A 17,734-nucleotide genomic window follows, 5' to 3' on the forward strand; every position below is an offset into this window, starting at 1 on the left:
CAAAACACTTCTAGCAGGTCCCTGCTGGGAGAGGTCACAATTCGGCGTTACCACGTCAGGGCACACATAATAGAACCCTCACCCGCCAAGAATTAGTACATACGGGGCAAGATCTCTAAATGGAGACTTCCAAGAAGGGCCCATGTCCGGGTCGAGTCCGATGGACTCAGGGAATTTCCACTGAACAAGCAAGATAATGGAAAGACGAGACACAGAAAGTTCGAGAGGGAGACCTAAAATATGTAATTAGAGTATTGAGTAGAAAATACCATAAAATGTATTTTAAATAGAGTACAAATACACAAAACAAAAAGTATTGAGTAGAGTCCCAAAATACCGCAAATGGTATTTAAAATACAGTATTTTAAATACAATACTCCAAATACGTACAAGTCTGCCACATGTATGACACGAAGGCATACTACGAAGTGCGTACGACGTTTCAAACACTATGTTATCTTCTAGCGGTTAAACGTAGGAAGAGAAGGAGGAACTCAGCCATCCCGTCCTTAGGTTGAACATGACTATAGGTGTACTGGGCTTCGGGTGTGGCGGGGAGGGGAGGGGGGGGGTGATCTTTATTATGAAAGGAGGAATACACAAAGCACACAAAGGGGGGTTTTTATTATAGACAAATGCACAAAAGCATGAATTAGATGAAATACGGAAAGACTTGTTTTTTTTTTAAACTCCGTGTTAGCACACCGCGAAGCACTTGTGGCTATGAACTGCTTGTAGACATGGGGGGGGGGGATATGTTTATTAAGAAAAAAAAGAAAGGAAAGGTTAGCCAGGCAAAGAGCCGGCTTGCTATTCCGACAAAAAAAAAAGAAAAAGGGAAGGGGAAAACGAAAAAGAAAAGGAAGGAGAAAGAAAAAACAAAAAGGGGAATCAAAAAAGAAAAGGAAGGAAAAAGAGAAAAAGGGGGAGCCAAAAAAGAAAAGGAAGGAAAGAAAAAAGAAAACGGGGGAATCAAAAGAAAAAAGGAAGGAAAGAAAAACAAAAAGCAACAAAAAGAAAGGAAAGAAAACAAGAAACAAAAAGAAAGGAAAAAAAGAGAAACAGAAAGAAACAAAACGGAAGGAAAAGGAAAGAAAGAAAGAAGAGAATAAACACTAGCACAACGTTACATGCAGTTCACGAGTCCTGAGACTCGGAGAAACGGAGACTGAGACGTGGGCAGGTGAAGAGAGCACATCACATTAAGGAGCGGGAAGAAGAGAGGGTAAATACGCGTCCTGGGTAAACTCCAATCAGCATCGACACATATCTGGAACGACCACCGCTGGGATTCCCAGGGAACACCTCCGAAAACGTCCCGCAGCCTATTTCCAGATAGATATCCGGATAGTTCATTTTTAAGTCGTCCCAGGACACGTACTAACCGTCATGTTTGTCCTTCTTCCCTGCTGTCAGAGGACATCTGTCCATCTCTCCACGTCTGTATACCGCGCATGGGCACAGTTGCCTCGCGCCGCTCACCCATAATAAAAAGAAGAGCATCGCGGTTCTAACTCCAACCAGGAGGCGCTGGAAGCATCAGTACGGCCTCGCCTTCATAACTGCGCGCTAAAATGCAAGGACAACTGAAAAAAATGATGACTTTAACCGCAACGCTCGTAAGCAGAGTCACTTCGTGGTGTTTACTCTGCGTAAAGAAATGAAGATGCAGTCGAGTTAAAAATGTAGCCCTGAAAACGTAATCGCGAGCGACCGCAGCGAAAACTTAAAAAAAAAAAGATAAAGAAAACGCCAGCACGTTAACAAGATGAGCTTACTAGAAGACGGCGAAAGCAGCAGCGAAAGGAAGGACATCTTTCATTAGACGGATGCCGACGGATACAAGGAAGAATATAAAGAGAGAAAAAAAATGCATTAAGGGAAGAAGAGGCTCTTTGGGGACTCGGTTGGTCGGGCATTCCGCGCTGAACGCAATTACCAACTCGGCTCACGTTCACTCCTTCGCTTTCTAAGAAGAGTGAGATTGACACCTGTCGCTGCCACACGTGGAGGTTCGTCCGAGGGAATATTGGAGATCATCCACATACACGTGTACGGACAGATGGTACGATCATCAACTGTCTTGGATCATTGTTGTGTGAAAGCCAATGGACAGTTGGTCAGAAGCGGGGGGCTTAATCGCTTCATCGTCGTTACGCTCGTTACAAGCTAACGAGTGGCGGGAAATTCAAAAAGCTGGGCACGTGACACATTGCGCGTGACGTGTACCACGGCCTTCACGTATCGCGCGAAGAGTGCCGTGCACGTGTTTTATCACGTGCCCACCTTTTTAAATTTTTCCGTCCGCCTTTTTGAATTTCCCGCCGCTCGTTAGCTTGTAACGACCGTAACGACGATGAAGTGATTAAGCCCCCGGTCAGGTAGCTCTATAGTGGAAACTTGGTGAGTCATCGTCTCCGTTTTTTTTTTTTTTTTTCTTTTAAACAACTGCCCTACAGTTTTCAATTCGAGAAGGAAGTTTGGAACAGGGTTGCGGAGTTGCCACTTCAGAGTTGCAATGAATCCGGAATCATTCCAGGTTTATCAGAGCCTGTAATGGAATTGGAATGGAATTGCGAAAACTGTCCTATGGAATGGGAATGGAATGGTCTGTGTGCCCCGGTGGTAGTTTTGGTTCGGTTTTATTTATTTCTTATTTCTTAAATTTATTTATTTATTTATTTATTTATTTCTTATTCCTTCCGATTTCTTTCTTTCTTTAATTCTTCTCGTTTCTTTTTATTTATTTATTATTTCTTACTTTTCTTTCTAACTTTATTTATTTATTTCTGGAATAGCAAGCCGACGTCTCGTTTGGCTGACCTTTCTCCCGTTGTTTTTTTTCCTTTTCGTCTAATAAATATACCCCCCCCCCCCCGCTGGTTTCTGCCCTCGTGCCATTTGCGCACACGGTCAAGAGCAAAATAACATTGTCTTCGTGCAAGAGAGAAACTGATGTTCTGATGCTGGAACAACATAGAAGGGACAGATACAAACAAAGCCTCAAATTGCCTAAGAAATCAACGATGAAAGATGAAAGTCACTGAAAAGGTTAGCCAGCTGTAGGGATCGAACCCACATCTTCTGGATTACCGGTCCAGGGCTCTACCAATTGAGCTAAGCTTAACACGCCCTGGACCGGTAATCCAGAAGATGTGGGTTCGATCCCTACAGCTGGCTAACCTTTTCGGTGACTTTCATCTTTCATCATTGCCTTCGTGCTTTTTCCGTGCAGGGTAATGTCAATCTCCTCTAGCACTGCTGGGCTATAAAGCCAGTACGGTTACCGGCCAAGAAGCCATTCCAGGAGTGGGAATCGGCCATACCTTTTCATTCCGAGGAATTGAAAGGAATGGAACTATCCCAAATCTCCATTCCTCGGAATGGAATTAGAACGGAATGGGTGACCCCATTCCGCAACCCCGGGGTTGGAAGCTAGGGTACAGGAATAGTACAGCTTGAGCATATAGAACATTCCGTGGAAGTTGATCGAAATTTTTCTGTTTTCGGTGGATTTGTGACACGTGACCTTCTGCTGTCGAGCCCTTCCTGTGCGATGCACCGTGATAGGAGACTCAAATGCGAAAGAGCCAAATGCAAAGCAAGCAGTCAGTATTGTGAGTGCCAAATGCAAAGTGAGCCGTGCTGCGGAGCATTCGCGCAAGTACAGAGATCCCAGATGTGCCGGAGATGCAGACGCGTTGATCGAAAGCCTGGAACGTAAATTGCGTGCGGCCGATAATGCCAGGAGGCGGCGTACGACAAATCGTGCCACCATTTCAGTCGGCCAGACGTTCAGAAATGCGCACCAAAGAGTACGGTGGATTTAACAAGAAGCGAACGCGCCTGCAGGCGAAACCCGCGTTTCTGCACGAGGCCCATGGTAACCTATGGTCGGGTTTGCCGTTGCGCCGCACGAGAATCATATACGGTCACAGCTCAGGGACTGCCCTTCGTCCGCTGCAATGCTATCGCATTTCGTACGCGTTTGGCAGTGCGCCAAAGAGTACAGTGAATTTTTTTTGTTCAACAAACCTTAGTCGTGAGTGAGCTGTTTGTTCATGAAGGGACAGAGTGAGAGCGGACGTTAAACAGGCCTTCTGCATCTAGACGGCGTTGTGCGAAATCGAAAAAATAAATAAATAAACAAATAAATAAACAAACAAGTCCAGAGGAACACGCCACGGGACAACTCCAGAAGTCAAAGCCAGAAGTGGGAGGCTAGTTGCTGTAACGGGTCAGTGAGATGCGTTTTGCCACCTTTACAGGTAACTTACGAAGACGTCTGCTTTTCCGTACATTTATGTGCCCTTGATGACGTTGCCACTTTCCTGCAAAAAACAGAAGCATGGACCTCTCTCATGAGAAGACTATTTTTGCCGTTCACACGCCGTCATTTGAAGAACTTTCATCTCTATATAAGTGGGCACGCTGTGCGACGCCTTACGGACCACAGCTTTCTTGGTGTGGTTCTCGACCGCCGTCTGTCCCGGAGAGCGGATGTTCGCTGCATGAAAGAGTCTTCGGCTGAAGAATGTCCTATAATACCTCTGTGGTGCCCGCTGGGGACTTTCTACAAGGGCATGGCTTGATCTACACCGGTCCCTCATACGGCAGATGTTGATATATCTTCTTCCAGTGTTTCATAACCTTTGTCCCTCGTCCGGACAAGTGTTGGAAACCGTACTTGCAAAGAGTACGAAAAAAGTGTCTTGGCGTCCATAAATCCACGCCAACTGTCCCTGTCATGGCTGAAGCCAAGGAGGCGTCGCTACACTCTTAAAAATGAACTTCACCACATAGCACGCTCCTAGCCAACTATCATCCCGAATGATAACGTTCTCGCCCCTGATTTGTTGAAAACGGGAGGAGGAGCCTATTTTGTGCCATTATGTACGGCACAAAATAGGCTCCTCCTCCCGTTTTAAACAAATCTAGGGCGAGAACGTTGTCATTCGGGATGATGGTTGGCTAGGAGCGTGCTATGTGGTGAAGTTCATTTTTAAGAGTGTAGCCTTCATTCGGACAGCACAATATTCTGGGCAGTACATGAGGCTCTCCACTCGCCATTACCGCTATGCAGTAGTGCGCGACATTCTTCGGCGACCAGAGCATGCAGCAACTGCCAAGCTGTCTTAGCTCACCGCAACCTCATTCCGAAGCATACACAACTGACTCCACCCACAGTCCCGAACAGGCACCTCCTGTGCATGTCAATGTCCCTGGCTTGGCTTCGAAAAGATCAGCTACGACACTTGTTCTTCGGCAACTTAGTCTGGCCATGCTTCATCGCGCTCTAGGGAGAATGAAAATCTGTACCGACGGTTGATGGACTCGGGCCTGCTCTGCCTATGGAGCTGTCGATTGCAGGAAGTGAAAGGCTATCGCAGCGGACGTCGGCGGCAGCGGCCGAGCTATGTTCCACTCTTATGGCGCTTTCCTTCATTATGACCCGTCAGCCCCTGATACACTGGACCATCTACAGTGACTCCAAAATCGCCCAGAAAGCTCTGCCCTGTACCACGGGATCGAACTCTCTCTCGCTCCCTTGGCGTGCGACGTCCTCAGGGAGTGTTCGTCTACCGTCACACAGTGTCATAACGTCAACTTGCAGTGGATCCCAGGTCACTGTGGCGTCCCTGGGAATGAAGCTGCCGACCTAGTTGCGAGACGGGCTCATGTGGCACGTTGTGTTCCGACGCGCACTACGTATTTTACCCAAGCGAACGCGAAGGGAGCAACCCGTACACTCGCGACGTCTGGTGTGCAGCGAACACTGGCGAAGAAGCGTACCTGCTACGTCATTCCTGCGCAAGGTAGAGACAGATCTCCATTTTTATATGCCGTCAGCGCTTCCGCGACCCATCGCGTCGCTCATCTACAGGCTACGCCTCAACGTGCCATACAGCTAGCGGCCGACTATTTTCTAAGCTCGGCAGGGTTCCTTCCCCCAACTGCGTTCTGTGTGGTGTAGTTGAAGACGTGGATCACATCCTCCGAGACTGCACGAGGTACATGTCGTACCCTTGTGTCGTCGCTGGCCCACCTGGAGAATTGCCCACACTCCACCGAAAAGGTTCTTGGGTGTGACATGACTGGAAATCAGCTGATACTTACCTGCCATTCGCGGCCTTGTGCAATTCCTCGTCTCGACGGACCTCTTTGACACTCTGTGACGCTCTTTGTTTTTTGGGCATTGAGTTTTTCCACTTCCGCACTTGGTTGAGTTTTTCACGTTCGCATCTGGGCATGTTGATGGTGAAGACAGGAAAACAAAAATGGAGATATGAGCCCGCTCACTGCGGTACAAGCTACTCCAGGTCTAGTGAAAAAAAAAAGCAAAAAAGAACGTCTAAAAAGACGAGAGTTCTGCTATGCTCTTAACGAAGGAGATGAGTGAGCGCTCAGCACCCTGACGATGAATCGCAGGCCATTCGCCCAGCACTTTCACAACGTCAAAGGGTGGGCTATCAAGACGGTCCAGGGATCTCCGAAGTTGCAAACGTGCAGTTCGAAACCGCGCACATTCGAGAAGGATATGTTCTGAATCTTCACGCACACCCCACGTTGAACACAACGACGAAGGATGGGCGCATATCTTGAACAGAAATGCGTTGGCCAATGGGACATCGAGTCTGGGCATGTGTGATTCACAGTCTGTATAGCTTTCAATAGTTTTCCCTTTCTTCTTTCCGCCACCCTCCTTTCCTTTCATTTTTTTTACATACAATGAGCCCTTAATAGCTCGTCCTGGAGTAGCCAGTCCCGAGCAGTTTGGGACTAACGTCTCCATTATTATTATTTATTTTTTTACCAATCCATTCGTACGAGTTGAATACGTGCCAATAAACGCAAAAAAAGACGTGGTTCGTTTTTTGCCAGCCAACATAGCAAAACGAAGTTGGGCTTCACTTGCAACACGCATAGCACGCGATGCCAGTGTTAGCTTCCATACTTGCCCAGCAGACAGCAGCCACACTTTCAAAAAACGTCGACGCTTAATAGAACGGACGTCAGATTTTCTGCGCGACACAAAGAATGTCAAAGGACAGCATTAACCCTGCCTGCCCTGCCAACACGCTAATCTACGAAGCGCGGAAGACGGAAAGAAACCGCGTAAAGATAATGAACTGTACCAGCCAATCCAGGTACGGGGACACGATTACGAGTTTCCTGACAAATTTTACGACCGTGCCGCGGGCGATAACGCCCAATCTATATGCAAAAAGGGGTCAGCTAGCGGGGAAAGAGGGGAATATATAGGTTTGAATTTCTTTTACGTCATCGCGTTACGTCCTGCGCGCACTGTCACAATGTTTTTCCTCCACACAGCGGCAGTATGACATGCCTGTAAAGGCAGCTTGCCTGGAATGAGGGTCGTAATGTGGGGGAGTATTTCCCGTCGGGGGAACTCACAGCTTATTTGGAAAGCGCACGGACAAGGATGGTTTGTCCCTATCTGCGCTTCATAGACATGACTTTGCTGCGTTACGAACACCATGTGCGGAATGATGCCGATATATCCGCGATCGCAGAGGGGGGCTGTAAACCGCCCTTGGTTATATCTCGTGTTTACCCGTATAAAACCCGCCCCATCCTCCGAGCCAATCAGAATCAGGAAGAGTATACCGTTCGTGCAGCCCCTGGATCGCAACGTATAATGTTGTCATACCTTGTGGATCCAGATTGCATTAATCCGGATCATGTGCTCCAGAAAACAGATACTATGACTTCATTAGCGGAAGCAGAACTGACGGCCATTAACTCACGTATCCATGGCACGCTGTCCAGCAGGGTCGAAAGCAATATACATCAAAGTGATATCGCGTTATCGATAAAATAGTTCCGGGCCCAGAAAGAAAGAGGAAATCGAGAATATTAATAAAATAATACTAATAATAAAACGACGCGGATATCTTCGTAAGTTGAAAATCGAATTTCGACTGTGAAGGGGAAGCATTCGTTCTTCCTGGAAAACCCTCTGGGAAAAAACCAGATAGAGCGTGAAACGGAAGAGCACTCAAGGCGGCTCAATTGCAGAGACAACCACGGGGTTTGACGGCGGATGGAAGACGGAGAATGTCCTCTCGGAATGCTGGCGTTTTTCAGCTCTCACAAACAATAACAAAAATAAAATGAAAAACTTGGGAGAACCTACGCAGATGAACGGATGAATGTTTCGAAAAATGAAAACGCAGAAGATGTTGCCGTAGATATACCTTCCATGCGTGTATATATTTCATATTATTTATTTTTATTTACATCACGTTGGACACTCGTGAGGCAACGGAACATTCGAGAGGAGTGAGATATACTCGAATCAGTTTTCCAGTGAGCCGTCCTACAGCACGGTTCAAGAAAGGTTCGTATTTTACTTCAGGGTTGTCTTTTCGAGTCGCTGGAATTCTTCAAATTTCTTTTAAATGTTAACTAAACGTGCAAAAGGTAGTTAAGCCTCATTGACAGTCCAACAATATAGATGTCTTTAAGGAAAATCCGTGCTAGCACCGAGCAGCAACTGTGGCTATGCGTGGCGTACAGACAGATGAAGAGAGGACAACAGCAAGTATAGTGGAAGACAGAAGGTTAGTATATGCGTTCCGGGTAAAGGGGAAACTGCGTGTAGCGGGAAAGTCCACCAGGAAACCCGGAGAACACCCGCGACAAAAACAGGCGGTGGACGATTTCGAACCCGTCACCTCCCAGTATTCAGAGTGACCTTGGGGTTGGTACCCACACGACCATAGACCTGTTTCTGTGGGCCAGGTGGCGCGAGTGAGCAGCGACGTCAGCGCCTCAAAATATGCAACGCGCGGAAGTTTAGCAGACGACGTGGCACTTTTAAATACTTGACCTTCGAGTTGTTCGCAGTTTGGCAAGATGCACCGCTTTTTCTGTGGATCTCCTGCAGAATTTGTAGCTCACTTTTACGCATACCGCTTGAAACACCATACAGAACCCGCCGATGAAACTCTCTACTGTTTGGATACGTGACCGCTTGGGCCCGAAATGGCGCTGTGTAAACTTTGCTGCAACAGCCCCTGTGCCGCTGGCGAAACAATAAATATAAAGCGAATCTTTAAAAAAAATATTTGGGGGGTCGCAGTCCGCGAGACGATTAGTAACCATGAGCGACGCCGCTGCGGTCAGCTCACGAATTAATTAATAAAAAAAACGAATTAATGAAAATCTCCCGCTAGACGTCCTTCTCGGACAACAACGTGCACAAAGAAATTGTACCACGCCACCAAGTTGGTGGCATGCTCTCCCGGGTTCGAACCCATAGCCTATAAGAAATGTTGTCACACTTGTATCGTTACTCTTATCTTGCACTTGGCAACAGTCACGAACAAGTCTGTGAGTACATGATAACGCGTGGTTCATCTGGCAGTTCGAAATTCTTCAGCAATAGCCTCTAACAAAAAAAAAAAAAAAGGAAAAAAAAAAGAAAACCCCTGCGCAGAAGAACGTGACGCTTTCACCGCAAGGGAGAGAGGAAGGAAGGGATAACGATACCGTCGTTACTGCAACATACACACGGCTCTGTAATAATGTGCCAATATGTCAGTACAAACGGTCACGAAAAGTTAGCGGCACCTTTCGCATTCTGCCAAACGGACGATAACTTCGGAGGTCAATCTACCATAGGCAATCTTCCGATACTCGAACGTCATTGTACTTCTTCGTCTTCTCCTCTCTCCACGAGTACCACAAGTGTCGCTGACGAACCTGCACGTTGGTATAAGCGCGTTCCAGTTGCAACAAACTATTTAACATTTGTTATTTCTGTCAGGAAATAGTGGATCAACCCTCGCTAATCACGATAATGACCCAACCCAAAACGCGTGCCCAATCTCCAATCTTATCATAGGGAGTTTTCACCTACGTCGCATTGTGACGTGGCAGTGACGTGCATGCTCGTACGCTCCACCCACTGGTGGTCACATTTCGTGCTGTCGGCATTGAAAGATGACACACTGCGCTATTTTTCAATGCAACAATCATGGTTTTGATAAAAGAAAACGTAAGAACGACAATGACGAAGTGTCTTCGGGAAGAAAAAGAACGGTACAAACGCGACAGGATTCCAAAACAACACTCAAGGCTTCGTTTTCCAGTAAATACTAGATAATATCCGCAGCTGCGCCAAATATGCGAATACCACCATGGCGACCAAACGCGTTCGTCTGACTTCATGTGAAAACACCCTATAGGCGCGTTCAAGCTGTTACAAACTACTTTACGTTCGTTATTTCTGTCAGAGTGAATCAATCCTCGCTAATCACGATAACGACCTAACCCAAAATGCGTGCCCAATCTCCAATCTTACTATATATGCAATCAGGCGCGAATCCCTTTATCATACTTATCGAATATGTCGCTACGTGCGACCGGACGAGACCAGCACGCCGCGCAAGACACAGACTGCATGACAATATCTGCCGACGTCGTCCGAGCGTCTCGCGTTTAATTAATCCATCTACGACGCTCGCTTCCTCCCTGTTCGCTCCGTTGTCGACCTCAATGAAAGTGCTGATCAAGATCCAGTCCTCCTAATGACACCGCCAACAGCTGTTAGGCCACGTAATTATGCCACTGTCCGCGGGGAGTCGCGCCTGAAAACGACGCTGAAGCTCTTCGCGGCTGCACTGAGCAGAATGTTGATTAAAAGGGACTGACGGGATGCTAATGTTCGGCACCGTCTGTGTCACGTGTGCGAACATGCGGAGCGCCCCCTTGCGGCCATCTCATAAACTCCGAACATGAGACACTTCGACGCACTGGTGCGGCTGGCGACATGTTTGATTTTCACTTCTCTTCCTTTGAACATCGTACCAACGCTACCGCCACCACACGTTTGATTTCAGGGAAGCGGGGTGTACGCCCCACTCCCATTTTCTTTCCGTCACTCAAGCAGCACAACGTGCATCAAAATGCAGTTGCATAGGGGTGGATGGGAAAATCATGGTTGCGCTCTCCCTTGGCAACTCTGTCGAAAACGAGCACATCACTGATAAGACTCCTGGCATTCAACCCCAAGTACTTTAAGTTCATTGTGATGCTTGTGCATTAATGAGTACACGATTTTCGAGAGAAAGCAAAAGTCACTATTCGCACGAAGGCGTACTTTTTATTATTATTATTATTATTATTATTATTATTATTATTATTATTATTATTATTATTATTATTATTCGAATGCTCTGGTAGCGACCTTCATTGGGCACGTCCCGTGCAGCCCAATGTATGGAAAGTTCATAATAACAAAGCACGAAAGACACAAGAGAGAGGGAAAGAGACAGGACGACGTGAAAGTTCTAGTACAAGGGGTGGTTGGCAGATGCTGGCAGGCTGATGATTCATTTCGTTAGAGATGTCCCGGAAGAAAATAACCACGATTTGTCCATGTTTTCTGTGGTCGGTAGTCCTCCCTTGGACTACCCAAATGCCAGAGCAATAGAGTTAGCACGCTCTTCCCTCTCCTGTGCCACCATCATCTCTTCCCTCCCTCTTCACCCCTCCCTCTGCTCCGTCCCCTGGGTGCACCGAGACTCCGCTTCAGAGCATGCTGACCGCACCTTTCCCCTACGTAACCCCCCCCAGGGCACTTTCGCTCTCGGGATATCATCGAAAACTGATTCACCCAGAAATATGTTGCGTGTCGTGATACAGATCATGATATCGCAAAAGAAACTATGTCTCACACATGCAGCACGAGGGGCAGCTGTCCGAGGGGCGTGTGTGAAAACTAGGGTTCAACGAAGCGAAAGGAAGAAGCGTGGCAGCTTCCTGGTGCGTCGGGCATTCAAATTCACAAGCACTGTCAAAATCAACACCAAGAATTTCTAGTAAATGACCAGAAGTGCAGGCTATGACGTGTACAAAAGTTGCTTCGACTGTGGAAGCCCACTTCGAAACCATTTTTCTCTGCTCAAGTCCTTCCCGTTCAGCACGTTACCGATAATGGTCCCCAGTTCGTTAGCACGACATTCAAGGGCTTCTTGGACCGCTTATAGCAATCAAGCACGTCCTAACGTTGGCCGGTAGAAAGAATGGAGATTTAAAAAAAAAAAAATAAAGAGCGGCACTTCAGATCTGTTCAGTCCCGCCTCAGAAACAGTATCATAGTCTTCACATGTCTTCAGTGCAAGCTCAAGGGTATAGTACCACGAAGACATCGTCAGCGTGCGCAAACACTTGGGAGAGGGGGCATCTACACGGGAGAGGGGGGGAGGTTGATGGCAATGCCACAAAAGTCGGGGAACAGAGGGCGCTCATGTCGGTCATCACATAGCATGTAACGTCAAATGGAGACGACAGACCGTCGCTACAGCGACAGGCCATCACTACAGAGACAACGGTTCTGGCGCCTTTGTGCAAAAGTTTACCTAGGTTTCGATCGGCAAACCCATGTACTCGCAGCCGGGAAAATAAGGGCAAATAAGGGCGAGCCTTTTGCCAGAGGCCGCAACTTGTGACTCCCGCTCCTTAATGTCCAGCTCCTGGTTTGCTCATTCGTGCTCACCGACTCGCCGCTCAGCTCTGTTTGCTTACTCACGCAACGAGTTGGAAATCCCGCGTCATTTTTTTTTTTTCAGTCCCGGGTTATCGGGATTTGTTCCGGAGTAATGCCGAGATCCCGGGACGGGATTTCGGGATCGAGATAAAACTGTCACACGGGCATTTGGGACCCCTGTCACCCCCCTGGGACCCCTGTCACACGGGACCCCTGTCACACGGGCATTTTCGATCCTGCTCAACCGAACCTGCTTGAACCCAATGCAGATCGGATGGTGCTACACGGCCACTTCCAAGCAGGATCGAACTTTGATCCTGCTCGACTCAAGACAGTTCCCATAACAGGATTGAGAATTTCAAGACGGCTCGACGGCCGCCATTTGCATCCTCGACCCCGGTGAACTGTCATAACTTAAGACGGACATGCGCGCGAAGCTACAAATGATGCTTACATCGGTATACGATAAATTACCACTAATATCGCTGTTATATAGGAAACGCGAAATTAATGAGTTCCGTTTATTCATTTGCACAGGTCAACCATTCAATGCGCATTGAAAGTGGCCGTGTAGCAGCGTCAAAACTGGAGCGTGCTCGGGAAGTTCGATGCAGATCGGATTCGAGAAGGATCGAAATGCCCGTGTGACAGGGGTATAAGATTGCACGCGTTCAGAACATGTGTGTGTAGTACCACTGACGTTTCCTATATGCGCTTTTGTGTCTGTGTCTCTTCGGCGCTCTGTCTCTACATGTCAGTTAAAACATTCGTCATAACTTAATGCCCTCCCTTGTGTTTTTGTATGCGGCTCTTTGTGTAAAAAAAACTATGTATTTTTACGTTCTCTTCAAATGAGAGGCTCTTGGTACCTTTATGCGCGGTCGCCTACAGCAGCACCACTCGATCTGTTTCAAACTGGGTGAAACCAAGCTCCGACTTACAAAAATTAAATCATCGATACAAAAAAACCAGAGAAGCAACAGGAAATGGATGCTTCCGGTTGTTTAATGTTGAAACTCCAGATGGTGTGTATTTGCGAAATGCGTGTTTCATGTTGCGTTGAAGGAGGCGTGTGTATGTTGACCTTTGACCAGGTGTCGATGGTTTTCAGTATACATATTCGTCTTCATGGTCATCGTACAAGACAAACCGACTCCTGTGATCACCAGCCTTTCTGTTCTTTTTTTTTCCCTGTTATTACAGAGTTTTAGTACATCGTAAGGAATAGCATAGCGGTTCTGCGCAATGCGCGAAGCTCTAAAAGTAATGTGTAAAGAAGGTAATATGCGTGCTATTAAGCATTTGTGCTAATTATCAACGAGAGCGTGTATTGTGTATTCTCATATTGAATGGTGGACTGGGAGGATACGTTGATATTGTGAGATGAAAGGAAAGGTGAGAGTGGAGAATGGGACAATGGGAATGGGACAATGGGACTCAATATGACAATACTCAATATGTATATTCGCATTAGGATGTCTGCATCTAACGTTTCAAACGAACTTCAAACAAACTTCGCTAGAAATATTACAAAACATTTTCTTCTCTTGACCATAGATAATACTGTAATGTTCGCTTATATTTATTTAATTGGAGTCTGGAGGATGGGACAATGCGCAACGCTTTTGACTGATTAGACGAGATTAGACGAACCTTCGCCGTCATAGAAGTCTCAGCCAAGAAGTGTGTTCTCATCAACCTAAGAACAACGACACGACATCAATCGCTTCTTCAATCACACGTATTTCCGCGCTGACCATCCTCATCAATTAGCGTCTCATCGTCATCAACGTCGACATCCTCATCAATCAGCGTACAGATTGCACGGGGCGAAGCAACTAACTTTGTTATTATGAATGTTTTTACTGAATTTTTAAGTTTTATGAACGCTTTTATTATTACGTGTGCATTCTTGAGAAGCGTAGAGAACTACAGGAACAATACGGGGGGTAGTTCGTATTTCCCTGTTTTTGTCCCTGTCCACCTTTGGTTGCCAACTTTGGAACCCAACATTGGTTGCCAACTTTAAGTTGAAGCTGCAGTGCATCAAATGAGAAGCACTGAGAAGCTGATGCAAGCTGGAGCTTTGTGCGCTTACATTAATTTTTAGCCGCAGTCGCTTCGCGGCGCTGACACGGAATAAAAACATTAATTTTCAACAACATCATCAACAACAACATCAAACATCAACATGAAGGTATAGTGAGAAAACGAAAACTACGTAGGGCATGTAGTGCGCGCTATAGCAAAAGAAAACAAAATGTTTATTTTTTGTTTTTTTAGTTCCATTGACGTAGGTCATTAGACTTTTTCTTTCTTAAGAAAACACAACTGTCGCGTCTCGTCGACTCCGTCTCCCAGCCTGTCATGAAATCTGAGACGCAGGGAAACTTTTTAACGGGCGCCGACGTCCTCAGGTTCTTCTTTCCGCACCCGATCTTCTTTTTCTAGGGCAGTTAATTGACTAACGTTGTTAGCCGAAGCCGTCATTGCCATGGCAACAGGTAGGATGGCAAAAGCATGACCGTTAATGCGCTCCGACGCTCGCCGCGTGCATCAGGATATACCTTACCAGGTGATGAGCCAAGTGCAAACGTCCAAGTGCAAAAATGGCAAGACTGATAACGAACGCCAGGTGTGATCGATTAACAGGTTCGGTGCATTCACTGGGTAGTAGAAAGCATGTAGGCAACAATGAAATTTCAGAAAAATACGTTCGTCGGACGTACCTGGTGAAGTTACTTCAAAAAGCTAGGCAACAATGTTAATGGTGCATAATGTAAATCCCCGAGATTATATAGAGAACACGAAGAGACAGACACAACACGAAGTCTCAAGACTGAAGTCTTGAGATTTCGTGTTGTGTCTGTCCCTTCCTGTTCCCTAGTCTCAGGGTTTTACATTAAGCATCAGCTTCACCAGCTCGCTTTTATTCGTAACCATTTTTTTCAATGTTAATGAGTTTTTATAGTATGTTCTTCGTTCGTAAATGATATTAGGGAAATGGAAGAAATTGAAAGTCTAATCCTCTAGTCTCTGCTTCAGCGGTTACGAATTACATGTTTCTCCCGTTACGCGTGTTTCTTCAATCAGAGTGACGCCTATCGACATCAACCCCAATCAGCAGCGCAAGTAGAAAAAGTGACGACAACACAAGCAGGAATCAGAAGGGAACCATAGAACGAAGCAACAAGTTGCCGGAGCCATATAGATGTATTAAAGGAAGAGAACTTCACTGCAGGACACGGTCGACGACATCCTGTTTTCACTGATGGAGGATGTACGCCTTCCTTAGACATTACCGTTAGTGGAAATTGTAAAAAAAAAAAAAAAAAAAACAGCCGATGTTCCCTTACTCAGGAAATGAGACGTAGAGGTTCGGTTCCATTTTATAGGGCGGCTCATCGTAAGCATGCGTGCCACGCGTTCTCTTTCAATGCCGTTCGTTCTGTCAGTTTTGCTCAGCAATGCTACAAGGTTCGGGTACGCCAAGAATGCTGTCAGAAGGTACCGTTATTACACGACAGTTCATTCACAAACGCCCCTTCGAGTAAAAGGCAGCATTTAGCTTAGCACAAGGTTGCTTGCTACTGGCAACATCAACAGGCTTTACTACTGCAGCGTTCGTGGAACAGTCTGAGTTTGGTGACGTTTAGGGTAGCGGGCAGGAGTTGCAGTCATCATTCAACACATCTTGGGAGGAAGGTCGCTTTGACAGTATTCGGAACTTGTAATACGTTGTCTAGAGATTGAGATTGAACGTAAAAAAAAAAGATAAGAAAAAGAAAAAGAAAAAAGAACAAAGAAGAAGAAAATAGGTTGTCTAATTTCTGAGGAGTGAACTTGTTTTCCCTGACGGCGCATTTGTATATTCCTTTGCGCAATCTACTTGAGTACAACAAGTCAAAATATCCTTGACGTCCTCGAATCCTTGACGGTGTTCGCCACAGTTTTTCTTATAATATAAAGAGAGAGAGAGAGAGAGAGAGAGAGAGAAGAAGACCATACGGCAGATGGGGCTTACCAATAGGTATCCGGTCTGGCAGCCCTCGTGCTGCATCCGCTTCGCACAGAAACCTTGCCGACAGCACAATCACCAGGTAACCAAACCATCCCCTCACGATGACACTGCCACGCCGCAAGCACCACCACATTATTGTCCCCCCTCAAAAAAAATATATATATCCCGTTCCAAAGTTGCCCCCCTTCCCTAAAATCCTAAACTGGTCCCGTCTCCACCTAGTAGCTAACGGGCACAGCCGTAGCCTTCACATCACGTGCGGCGACTCAGCACCGGAGTTGAAAGACCCGGCGGCGGCGGCGGCTTGTTGCTCGCCCTACCTTCTGACGAGGAGCTCCGGATTCGGGAAGAGGCTGGAGCACAGGGAAAAAGAGGGATCGCGCATGCGCATTGCACACGTTCTGTTGTGCGCGCGAGAGAGGTACAAAGGGTGCGAGAACGATGAGGTTCACCAAGAATGGGCGTTAAAAATCGTCCCTTGCTTTCTGGGATGGAACAACGCAATCGCCAATTCTGGCGACATTTTACGAAGCGTCGTCGTGTAACGGGCAACATTGTGCAGGTGGAGCGACGGCCCTCCCTTTCTTTGTGAGTTGACGTTTCGTTGGGCGTTTGTGTGCTGGGTTTAATTTGAAAGCCGGAATGAATTAGAGAAGCGAGAGTGAAGTTGTAAAACCTGGTGGTGGGGGGGAGGGGAGAAAGGGGGAACGTTTTAGGGTTGAGAAGGGATGTTCGGCGCGAGTTTAGGGAAGAAGTAATTTAGCTGAAAGCGGTCTCTCAATAGCGGTGGTTGTTGCGCGATGGAGTTTGTTGCTTGTAATGGAGCGCGCGTCCCTGATGGACTGTCGATGGGACGGAACTTTGTTTACCGCCGCATGAAAGGAGAGCGGCTCTGCTATTAGAGTTTTCAGATCTGCGGCGAGGACGTCGCTTCGTGAAAGCATGTTAGACGGAGAATTTTTTTTTTGTACGTTTGGTTTGAACGTCGAAGCGGTATTACGAGTTTATAGCGGAGAAGGGGGAATAGTTGGAAAAAGGTGGTAATGCGTTTTTTTTTTTTCGTATTAGCGGAGTGAAGCTACTGCGGCCATCACCTACGTACACACCTGGAGAAATGTGGAGAGGGCTGCAAAGAGAGGGGGGAAACAGGGAAATAAGGGAGGGAAAAGCTCAGGTAGCGCAGCTGGCAGAGGGAT

At 46.8% G+C, this 17,734-nt stretch overlaps 1 protein-coding gene across 5 annotated transcripts in view; it reads right to left on the bottom strand.

The window, feature by feature from the left end:
- Positions 1-17,734, bottom strand: part of LOC135394968 (glutamate receptor 1-like) — a 191,763-nt gene that overhangs the window by 123,205 nt on the left and 50,824 nt on the right. For 3 of the 5 annotated variants that reach the window (XM_064626092.1, XM_064626090.1, XM_064626091.1), the window contains exon 1: positions 16,542-16,842. The exons of the other annotated variants lie outside the window; for them this stretch is intronic. In XM_064626092.1, coding sequence (XP_064482162.1) covers positions 16,542-16,671 — 130 coding nt within the window. In that variant the 5' untranslated portion in view covers positions 16,672-16,842. Of the gene's footprint in view, positions 1-16,541; positions 16,843-17,734 lie in introns of those variants that run through there. 5 annotated transcript variants of the gene reach the window in all.

Source organism: Ornithodoros turicata, chromosome 5 (assembly GCF_037126465.1).
Source record: "Ornithodoros turicata isolate Travis chromosome 5, ASM3712646v1, whole genome shotgun sequence".
NCBI classification, from domain to species: Eukaryota; Metazoa; Arthropoda; class Arachnida; order Ixodida; family Argasidae; genus Ornithodoros; species Ornithodoros turicata.